This window comes from Manis javanica, chromosome 3 (genome assembly GCF_040802235.1).
Source record: "Manis javanica isolate MJ-LG chromosome 3, MJ_LKY, whole genome shotgun sequence".
Lineage (NCBI taxonomy): Eukaryota > Metazoa > Chordata > Mammalia > Pholidota > Manidae > Manis > Manis javanica.
In genome coordinates, this window is record NC_133158.1 from 61,425,384 (window position 1) to 61,437,552 (window position 12,169).

Sequence of the window (12,169 nt, forward strand, 5' to 3'; positions counted from 1 at the left end):
CCGTGACCTCCCTATATTGTGAGTGCTAATTATAATGCCCCTTGATCCCCTTCTCCCTCCTTCTTCACCTACCCTCCCCAACCTCTTCCCTTTGGTAACCTCTAGTCCCTTCTTGGGGTCCTTGAGTTTGCTGCTGTTCTGCTCTTTCTGTTTTGCTTTGTTGTTATACTCCACAAATGAGTGAAATCATTTGGTATTTGTCTTTCTTCACCTGGCTTATTACACTGAGCATAATACCCTCTAGCTCCATCCATGTTTTTGCAAATGGTAGGATTTGTTTTTTTTACAGCTGAATAATATTCCATTGTGTATATATACCACGTCTTCTTTATCCATTCATCTACTGATGTACACTTGGGTTGCTTCCATATCTTGGCTATTGCAAATAGTGCGGCAATAAACACAGCAGTCCATATGTCTTTTTGAATCAGGGATCTTGTTTTCCTCAGGTAAATTCCTAGGAGTGGAATTACTGGGTCAAATGGTATTTCTATTTTTAGTCTTTTGAGGAACCTCCATATTGCTTTCTACAATGGTTGAACTAATTTACATTCCCACCAACAGTGTAGGAGGGTTCCCCTTTCTCCACATCCTCGCCAGCATTTGTTGTTCCTTGTCTTTTGGATGTTGGTCATCCTAACTGGTGTGATGCAATATTGCACTGTGATTTTAATTTGCATTTCACTGATAATTAGCAATGTGGAGGATCTTTTCATATGCCTGTTGGCCAGCTGAATTTCTTCTTTGGAGAAGTATCTGTTCATATTCTCCACCATTTTTTAATAGGGTTATTTGTTTTCTGGGTGTTGAGGCATGTGAGTGCTTTATACATTTGGGTGTTAATCCTTTATTGAATAAGTCATTTATGAATATATTCTCCCACACTGTAGGTTGCCTTTTTGTTCTGCTGTTGGTGTCCTTTGCTGTACAGAAGTCTTAGTTTGCTGTAATCCCATTTGTTCAATTTTGCTTTTGTTTCCCTTGCCCAAGGAGTTATGTTCAGGAGAAAGTTGTGCATGTTTATATTCAAGAGATTTTTGCCTATGTTTTTTTCTAAGAATTTTATGGTTTCATGACTTACATTCAGGTTTTTGATTCGAGTTTACTTTCGTGTATGGAGTTAGACAATAATCCCGTTTCATTCTCTTACATGTAGCTGTACAGTTTTGCCAACACCAGTTGCTGAAGTGGCTGCCATTTCCCCACTATAAATGCATGGCTCCTTTATTGTATATTAATTGGCCATATAAGTGTGGGTTTATAACAGATATAATTCTTATGTTTGTTCCTCTATAGGTGACGTATTTTTGTCCTTTGGCTTCTGCCACAATTTTTTCTTTACCTCTGATTTTCTTTAGTTTGGATATAATATGCCTCAATGTATGGTTTTGTGTTTTGTTTTGTTTTGTTGGCATTTATCCAGTTGAGTGTTCTCTGAGCTTCCTGAATCTGTAGTTTGGTGTCTGACATTAACTTTTGGAAAGTCTCAGTCATTATTATTTCAAATATTTCATCTGTTCCTTTCTCATTTTCTTCTCCTACTATTCCTCTTACATGTACATCAGACCTTTGTAGTTGTCCACAGTTCTTGGATATTCTGTTCCTTATCTTCAGTCTTTGTTCTCTTTGTTTTTAATTTTTAGGGGTTTCTATGGATTACCCTCTAGCTCAGAGATCCTTTCCTCAGCTGTGCCCAGTTAACTAGTGAGCACTCAAAGGCATTCTTCATTTCTGTTACAGTGTTTTTGGTCTCTAGCAATTTTTTTTTCACTTTGTTCTTAAGATGTCTATCTCTCTGATTACATTGCCTATCTGATCTGGCATATAGTCTGCTTTATCCATTAGTGACTTTAGCATGTTAATCACAGTTGTTTTAAATTCTTGATCTGAGAATTCCAACATGCCCACCATGTCTGGTTCTGAAGCTCATGCTGTCTCTTCAAATTGTGTTTTTTACCTGTCAGTATGTCCAGTACATTTTTTTTTCTTTTGACAGCTGGATATGCTGTACTGAGTAAGAGCTACTACAAACAGGCCTTTAGTAATGTGGCAGCAAGGTGTGGTGGGAGGGGAAGCATTCTGTTGTCCTATGATTAGGTCTCAATCCTTTAGTGAGCCTGTGTCTCTGGAGTGTGAGCCTCACAAACGTTTCTGTTTTTTCCTCCCCACTTAGGTGGGGGCTGAAGTTGGATATTTCCATTCCCTCAGGTCAGTTAGGCTCTGATGATACCCCAGCAGGTTAGGCTCTGGTTCACTAGTTTCTCCTGAGGGCAGTCCTTGTTAAGAACAAAGTGCTCTGGCGTATTTCAAAATGGCTCCCTTTCCCCTTCCCCAACCAGAAGCAGGAAAGGATTTTTCTGATATTTACTATGAGAAACTGGTTGAGTTCCTCGAGGTAAATCTAACAAAATTGTGAGAGCCCCCCTGTGACTTGTTCCCCCTGGAGTTTTCACTTCTGAGCTTTCACGATGAGCCTCTAGTAGTTGCTCAATTAGAGTTCAGGTTTTCCTACCTGGGACTGGTTCCCAGGATGGCCTCCACTCATGAATCTCTGTTCTGGGAAGCTATTACTCCCTACATTTACCTGTCTATCTCTCTAATGTTGAGGCAGTGGTTTTCCCTGAATCCTCCCCTCTATTATGGATCCAAGAAAAGTTGTTGATGTTTCAGTCTATTCAGATTTTTACTTGTTGTTAAGACAGAGTGGAAACTTCCAAGCTCCTTAAATGTAGAACTGGAAACTGCCATTGAACATTTTATAATATTAACTGTTTATCCTCTTCACCAAGATGCTTACATGGAGTCCAAAGGAAAGATTCCAACAGCTAGCCATGAAAAGGGTGTGGCTGGAGGCCAGCTGGTCCCCAAACAACTCCATCCCTGCTAACCTAAGATGGAATTATCCTCACAGCTCAGAAAGTCAACACCAATATAATTTCAGAGTTGATCTCGCTCACGGATACTGACTCACTCTTTAAAAACTTCTAAGAAAGATAGAGTCTATCTGGAATATCAACTCTCATGGTCTAACTCACAGAGGGAATCTTACCCCTTATGTCAGTTACTTAGGAAGAAGTGGGGAAGCCCAGTGTTCATCACTGTAAACTTCAGAACTCTCTACAATAAACTGAACAACTTTTAGACTTGATATAATTATGACTTCTTAAGATGATCCAGTGAGCATACTTTTAAAAAAAAGTACCAAAGGGATGTATAGGGATCTACCTGTCTCTAGCCCTCCCTTTGCTCATACCAAGCATTTCATAGAAAACAAATCCAAAGCTGTCGTCAGGTAAATTAACACCACACAAAGAGGCTCTGTTCAGGGGGAGAGCAGGGAAGCTCTTCTCCATGTATGTAAGAGCCAAAAGTATCCATACACAGTCTTTACTTGAGATCATCATTGTCACTTATCTTGAGGATTACAGACAGTTGATAACATATATCTAAGATGCTATATCATTAGGAGTAACCATATCTTTAAAATGCTTATTTCAAAGCCAAACCCTATCTAAATTTCCACTGAGAAATCTGAGACCTTAAAAATGTTTCTTTTCCTGATCATTTCATAAATACCTGTTTGTTTTCTCTTACAGAAATACTAAATTATATTGACACAGGAAAGAGTACAGCAAAAATCAGGTTTTTAATGAGACACTTGACCTAACCAGATGTCTTGCCCTAGAACAAGACTAGGGAACTGCACATTAATCCCAGATTCAGCCCTTGTCTTTTACTTCCTCCCACATTGGTTTTCAACTGTGTGAGAGAGAAACCATGTTTTATTTATTTTTGTGTATCACATTGTGTATATTAGATTGGTTAGTGTTTTAAATAAAATATTGAAGAAGTGTTATCAAATATTTTGTTTCAGAGAAGCACAAGAGGACAATTAAATCAGTTTTCAACTTTTATTTTTACTTTAACTCATAAGAAACACATTTTACATCATAACCACTATATATATATATGAACATATTACATATCTATCCAAAACAAAAGTTAAAAGCAGAAAACAACTTACCTTCAACATGTCTGATTCTTTGGTTCTCACTTTTTAAAATGCTGCTCATGACCCACTAGAATATTTTATAACCTTCTAATGGTTTGTGATACACAGTTTGAAACATATTTATTTACAGAACTATCCTCTGGAACAAATACAGAAGCAAACAATAAAATAAAATAGGAAAAAAGGGTTTTAAAATAATGGCTACTTACCTGGTTGCTGCATAAACAACACTGAATGGTATCTGTTGATAAAATGGAAGAAAAGGTCTGGGGAAGAAAGGAAAATACAAACATGTGAGACTTTTGCATTGTGTGTACTCTGAGTTTTCTTCCAACTTTAGTATTTGTCCCTTAAAGTCAGTGAGCTTAAATATCCTCATATATCAGTAATGTATCAGTAATCCTTAAACTTGGCATACACAAAGTCACTGAGGAGTGGGAAGAGTCTTGTTTAAAATGCAAATTTCCAGTTCTAGCCCAGGAGATTAAGATATAAGGTAGAGCCAATGAATCTGCATTTTAAATAAACATTTCAGTGTTTTCTCTGCAGATGGTAAACAAGCCACTCTTTGAGAAGCCATGCTTTATACCTGGGCTTCAACTGCTCATTAGCTCCCAGCAACCTCTCAAGTTCCCGGAGACATTCTGAAATTTTCCAATGATTTAGTTTTAAACACTTCCCCCACAAAAGTCAGGGAATTGAGTATAGGATGTTAAAAACTTAACAATTCTCTAAAAAAACCAGCATCATAAAATTTCCATAAGGGACTCATAAGTAATTATGTGGATTATAAATTAACTTTCTCAAGGAAGCTTATGTAGATATGATATCAAGATTATTTTCTAACTCAGATAAGAACCTATAGAGAAATCCTTATCTTATTTTAATTTGGCCAGAGTATATGATTATTACATGAGTATTAATCACAAATGAAACAGTGAGTTTGACCGTGAAGTTTTGGCAACATTTACAGAAAGAGAGCAAATGTCACTTACTTGCACACTGTTAATAATATTCCCTGTACTGACTGTCATTGTGTCACTGCTCAATTTCACTTCCTTTGATGACTTCACTTTATTCTCAGATATACATTCTTATTTGAAATTAGTACCTCTGAAGTCAGGCAGACTTAGCTGGAACCCCAACTCTGCCACTTGCTAACTTATGTGACTTTGGGCAATTTATTTCTCCCCTTTTGGTCTCCACTACCTTACTGGCAAAATGGGGATAATATATCCTATCCTATTTCTGTTGTGAAAATTTATAGTGTATATGTAAGTACTTAAAATGGTGCCTGGCACACTGCACATATTTAAAAATGATAGCTACTATCATTATCATAAAGAGGTTCTCTAACAGTATCAGGGCTCATATTCATTAGTAATTACTTTCTACCTCTCAAAATATTTATAGCGATTCTTTCCAGTAACTTCAGGATCTTCAAAAACTTCTTCAGGCATCCGAAAAGAAGTGTCAATTCTAAAACTGAGCAGGAAAACATTATTCAAGTCTAACATGTCATTTCCAAATATACTTTCTCTTTAATATTTCTATGTCTATAAAGTGGGAGGTATATAGGGTATCTCAGACTAAGAGCAAAATCTTCTATAGCATGCATCTGACTGATGTATAGCTTAGACTAAGTATAATTACTGTCCTTGAGCCAGGAAACAAGGAGCTAAGAGTTAAAAAAGAGTAGATTTATGAAATCTCATATATAAAAATGCCCACTATATATATATATCAGATATACAATATATAACATTAATAATATTTATTATTATTATAACATATGTTGTGTATATATATATATATATATATATATATATATATATTCACTTTTCCTGAATCAGGCTTATTTTGGTCAAAGGGGTTAAGAGAGAAAATTTGGAGTCAGCTGGCCTAGGCATAACATCACAATTATACATTTTAAATAATGAAGAATGAATAAATAAATAATTTCAAGAAGAAAAATGCATTAAAAAAACACAGGAGCAACAGCTAAGGCTGCTTGACACTTACGCAGCAAGTTGCTGGAGGGCTTCTCTGTGTTTCTCCTCAAGTCCTTTCCATTCCCTACTGATGAATGGTGGGACTGGGTCTGCCTTGCTCCAATACAGAGAATATCTTGGATAATGGATCAGGTTACTGAACATGTTTCTAAACCTGGGAACTTTTCTCTTAGGATACAGAGGCAGGGAGGAAAGGACATAATTATGACATCAAGTTTTCTAAAGCATTTTACTCATTACTGTAGATTTTTGTTTAAAAAAGGTACAAAACAGTGTATATGGTATAGAAAGAAGGGTTATTGATATATGCATAGAGTGTATCTAGAAGAATACTCAAGAAACTAATGGTAGTGGATGATTATGTGAAGGGGGCTGAGGGTTAGGATTTTCTTCATACTGTATATGCTTTTGTCCTACTTGAATTCTTTTAACATAGGCATATATTACTTTTTCCATTGAAATAAATTAGGTTATAATGAGTCTTATATTCACTATTCGTTAATTAATCCTCACACTAGGCTACAAGTATCAAGGTGTCTTGTCCCCTAGTAATCATGGCAAAGTAATTTCTGCAAAATGTAAAATGCCAGGGAGATTTAGTGATTAGTCAATCCTATCAATGCAGTTAGTTAAACTAGATAGTTCAGGTCCATTAGGCTGCCATGATGGATGAATTAGACCTACCAGTTTGCTTCGAATCAGGGTGGCTTGGATATTTGCCTGTGAGTGGTCTTTCTCACTTGACAGAATAAACAATGGATCTGTGAAATAAACAATACAGCAGTGTGAGGAATAGAACATGTGTACTCCTAACACTGAGAATAATGGCAGAGCAATGTAATTTCTTAGCTGGAAAACAAATTAGAAAATCTAGATATTGTCTAACTTTGCAGCAGCTCATAACCGGAAGTCTACCATCAGTGAGAGTCTGTCAGAAGCATTTGTTTTCTATGTATTCTAATGTCAGTTTATAGAACTGGAATGCAAAAAGAAGGCCCAACATGTTCTCCAACATCACAGACCAAACATGCTCTCTTCTCTCCTCTGAGCAAACTACCTTCTGAATCTGGGTAGCCCAGGAAATACTTGGAGAGGATGGACCATGTATAAATGCACTATGCCCATTTGCAAGTGAAAGAAGCAATAAATTGAGACACTACCTCCCATATTAGGTACACAGGGAAGATTCAAACTCTTAAGAGCACGTCACCTCAGAATTAGCAGGTATGTCAAGAGAATGTCATCCTCTAATGAGAGACAAATAAGATCATCTGTCTCCAGAATTCACCCCTTAAGCTTCTAAGTATGTTGATGATAGAACTAAGTTACTTCAAAATTCAACAAGAGATTGCTCTGCTGTTCGCCTGTTAGGTGTATCTTTAAAGTGATGAGGAATCTTCATGATTGATTATGCCATCCCTTGAAATCAAACAATTTGACATTAAATTCAAAAGCAATTTTCAGATACAGACTTGATTTCCCAAGCAGACATCTGGAGAAACAAATAACCTCACCAACTAGTCTAGAAGACCTGGTAGCATAGAGTTCTCTGTAAAAATTAAAAAATTGGTATCTCAATTTAAAAACAACTTTCTTTTGAATTCAGTTGAGTCAATTCCTAGAACCTAATAACTCACTGGTTACCCAACAAATATGATTTAACGGATATGGACATTTGATATTCCCACCAAGGTGGAGAGCTAGAGGAGCTCAGGCTCTCTTTACTTTCTTATTCAAGAATGAGAAATAATTTCTCATTCAAGAGACAGTGACTGGCTAGGATATCTGAGGTGCTTGAAACACATCAACAAAAAAATAACAATCTTTGATTTCATGGGAGAGACATAATAAACAACACAACAAATTAGGACAATGTATATTATGTTAACACTTAGAGGATAATAAGTGCTACTGAAAAAAGAGAGAGAAGAGAGCAGAGTAAGGGAGACTGAGTTGCAATTTTACACAGGGCGATTAGGGCAGGCCTCATGGAGAAGGTGACATTAAGGAGACCTGAACGTGAGGGGTTTGGCTCTACAGTTATCTGGGGGAAGAACATTCTAGGCAGAGGAAACAGCTCAAGCAAAGGCCTTGGGATGGCAGCAGGCTTGACATATTTGAAGAACAGCAAAGAGACCAATATGATTAAAACAGACTAACAGAGGGAAAAAATAGTAGATAAAAGATCAGAGAAGTTACCAGAGGCCTAGATCACACAGGGCTTTGTAGGCCATTGAAAAGACCTTGGTTTTTAATCTGAGTGTGGTGGGGATTTTTGCAATATTTTGAAGCAAAGAATGACAAAATCTGACCTACATTTAAAAATATTCATCGTGGCTACCTCATTAAGAACAGACTGCAGGGAACGAATGGAAGAGTCAGGGAGACCTATTAGAAGGCTTCTGTGGTAATGTACAAGAGATGGTGGTGGTCTGCGCCATGGCAGTAGAACAGAAGTGATAAAAAGTGGCAGGGTTCTAGATATATCTTTAAGGTAGAGCTGAAAGAACTTGTTATTGGATTGGTATAGCGTGTGAGCAAGAGAGGAGGCAGTGCTTTTCAGACTCAGAACCTGAAGGGTGGGGTTACCATCAGTTGCTACAGGAAAGCCTGTGGTACTGAAGGTTTGCGGGGAGAACCTCAGGGAAGGAGGGCTTAGCTGTCTAACATACGTGCAAGTGCAGATATAAAGTCAACAATTTGATATACAAGCCTAGAGTTTGGGAGAGAAGTCTAACTGACGATACAAATTTGGGAATCATCAGCCTTTACATACATTCTTCTTTAGCTGCATCACACAAGTCCAAACCCATGATTCAAGTTCAGTGATGATGGAAACTGGGCTGACAGATTAGGAAAGAAAAGGCCAGACTGAATTATAAGCTAGTGAATTTAAAGGCAGAATTAATGCACCTGTTTAAAGAGAAGGAAGAATACAGCTTCAATATTTCTGATATATTGGTAACAGTATGGGACAAGGGGTAATGTCTATTCAATTCATATGTTAAGTGACTTAAAATATATCACTGGATCTATGGTTGCAATTGTGTGGTTATCTGAAAGTAGGTTAGCCTGCATTTCCCCTAAATCTGAATAATAAACAATATACCATTCTTCCCTTAATACCATTAGGAGTGTGAAGACATGATATCTATAGAAACATTCTTGCCATCTATAGAATACTGACACACTGTGCTTTACAATTTGTGACATGTTCTGCACCACATCCTACAACTGTGAACATATCATCAGCACTAAAAAGGCAGTTGAAAGGACTCTGAGGTGCCCAGGTATTAGCATTCACCCAGGGTCACCTGCTCACTCCTCCACAGGTAGTAAGTGCTTTATGTGCAATATTGTATTTAATTCTCATAGAAACCCAGTGAGGATTTGAACAGCAATCCTTCCAGTTCCCAGGCCAAATATTTACCCAACCCAGGAATTTTATGGGGGACATTTTCCCTTGGAAATCATGAGAGAGCCCCTCAGCCAAATTACTCATGTTCTAATAAGCCAAGGAAGTTGTCACACCAAGTAATGGTGAGAGAGAGGAAGTGTTTCAAAACACAAGACATAATTATTAGTTTTAGGGAAAAAGTATAATGAATTGCAGATTCTGGGAAAAACAACAGAGGAAAGAGCTCATGATAAACCTAGAAAGTATTTTAAAACATTTTTGGAAGCTAGGAAAAATGTATCATATATTTAAAAGACTTCAATTAAATATAAAAAGACAGGGCTGTAGGGTGGCTAGTAACCCCCTTACAAGTGTACAGATTCAGGGAAGTGACAAAATATGGTGGGCATTTCAATAGGGGCACTTGGGACAAACGAAGCACTTACCGAAAACTAGTGAAATACAAAGTGGTATGTAAATGATGTAAGATTTTTAAAAGAATGCTGTTAACAGTAAAATACTATACAAATACAAGGTATCTGAATTTATCTTAATTGCTGGAAGAGTAAAATCACGTGTAGTGAAGATACCCAAGCAAGGCTTTCTAGAGAAGCAAAAGCATCGCATAGACAATGAATTACATTGAAAATGCCATTAAGTTTGAGGGGTGCAGGCGAGGGAAGGGTGACAGAGCTTAGAAAGGTGTTCATGTTTGTATCATTTGTGTCATTGACCCCCACTCCCTCCCTACCACAGTTCGTTCTGTCAGGAAATCTGACCCTAGCCAGTCAACTCACTGGCTGGCCAACAATCTATCTTATTTTTCTCTCTTCAATTTTCAGCTAAGATAGATACACAAGGACTCTATACAATTGGTGGTGAGCTTTAGACTAAGAGGTCATGTAGAATGCTATCCCAGTCCCTGTCATAATAAGAGAAATCCATTCACAAGTAGCTTTCTGTCAGACAGAAGAAGGAAGCATACGCACAAAAAGTGGAGTTACAGTTGCCAGAGAAAATACAGACTGACCACTTATGTGTGAACTTCAGACAAGCAATGAATAGTTTTTTATATAAATATGCCCCAAATACTACATAAGACTAAAAATTTATACTAATGTATTATTCATTATTTATTGCAAATTCAAATTTAACTATGTGTCCTGTATTTTTATTTGCTGTATCTGGCAACCCTAACCATAAAGTCCAAGAAATCTGGCAGGAAGGCACAGCACCTCTGTTCTGACATTCCCTGACCTGGTTCTAGTATGTCTGGCTATATTATGCTTCCTATCCATGAAGAGCTGTGAGGCTGCCTGTTTTATTGGGACAATCCAAACTTCCATTTGACCTATTCTGGGTGGATTTCTGTTCCTTGAAAGGGACATGGAAATTTAGCACCCCTCTGCAAAGAAAAGACACACTTAGGGACAAAACAAACATGGACCTTAGTGAATTCTTTGCCTGGGTTTTTGGAATGTCTATTCCCATTCCCAAATTACCTTTGAAACAGACATGGTAATGTTCTTGCAGGAGTTTACTAGATTTATTTTATAAGATGAAACAAAGAGTGAAAAAAGAAAATGGCAAGAATACGTAATGACTATATAGCCTCTATACCAAGAAATGGTATAGATTCCCATCCACAGGAGAGCCTCGAAATTCCAGAGGAGATAGGACATGGTTAAAAGTAGTGCAAGGTTCAGGTGAAGAACCTGAAACCACTGTGGGCAAAACTGGAAAAAATCATGCTTAACTGATTATAATTCTTGGAATATAGTAAGTTCAGTAACTCAGTGAACATTTCTGAAGCACCTAGCATATGTACCAGCAGTGGAATAGCTGCAGAAAAGGCTACAAAAATGTATGGAGCAAGAATTTAAATAATTCAAGGAACTTAAGGTCCAGTACAAGAGACAGGACATAAATGGACAATTAGAACATTAAAATAAACCAGGACATTAAAATAAACCGGGGCCTTATTTGCCCAAAAGACACAGTAGATCTAGTTTATATGCAGTGATTTGATGGATAAGAGTAAGTTTAAAGAGAAAACTATAAACAAAGGGGAGATAAACTGGCACTTTATCTGGAATGTCAAATTGGAGTTGGTCAGAGAATGGGAACGAGAAGGTCATTCTCATGGGGCATTTTACACAATTTGAATGCGGGGATGTTGAGTGACTCTCCAATTCTGCAAATCACTGCATGCTTCTATGAATACCAAAATGCCAAGGACAGGTTTCAGGGAGAACGCTTAGGACTGCATGAATCATCAGGAAACGAGGGTGGTGAAGAGGCGGCCCCGCGCCTGCTAAGACGCAGAGCGCAGCCGCGGCTTCAGAGGCGCCCCCGAGAGCGCCGCCACCTGGACGGCTCGGAGCTGCCCGCACCGAACAAAGGGTCCAGAGGCTCGTCTTTCGCTCACTGCGCCCCTAGCCAGGTCCTACCTGCCCAGGAAACAACGCAGGACGGGGGTCTGGGGGCCACCCTTACCGTACAGGAAATCATACGCTCGACTGGAGGAGACTTTGCCCCAGGCCCCCGACCTCATCCCGCACTGGGTTTGAGACACCTGCAGCTTGACTTGCGGCTCCTCTATGGTCACTACGTGGCTCATGGTGTCGCCTCCTCCTCCGGCGAGCCGAGGGCCAACTAGAGAGGCCTAGAGGCTTGGGGCGCCGTAGCTATGGTAACCTCCGCCGGAGCTCCAGGATCAGGGGCGGGACGAGGGGGCCGAAATGGAGG

General features: G+C 38.4%; 1 protein-coding gene across 2 annotated transcripts in view; it reads right to left on the bottom strand.

The window, feature by feature from the left end:
- Positions 1-12,169, bottom strand: part of CFAP91 (cilia and flagella associated protein 91) — a 70,645-nt gene extending 58,476 nt beyond the window's left edge. For both annotated transcript variants that reach the window (XM_073231589.1, XM_073231588.1), the window contains exons 1-5: positions 11,918-12,169; positions 6,709-6,785; positions 6,035-6,192; positions 5,408-5,497; positions 4,222-4,278 (exon numbers count right to left, since the gene is read on the bottom strand). In XM_073231589.1, coding sequence (XP_073087690.1) covers positions 4,222-4,278; positions 5,408-5,497; positions 6,035-6,192; positions 6,709-6,785; positions 11,918-12,041 — 506 coding nt within the window. In that variant the 5' untranslated portion in view covers positions 12,042-12,169. The remainder of the gene's footprint in view (positions 1-4,221; positions 4,279-5,407; positions 5,498-6,034; positions 6,193-6,708; positions 6,786-11,917) is intronic.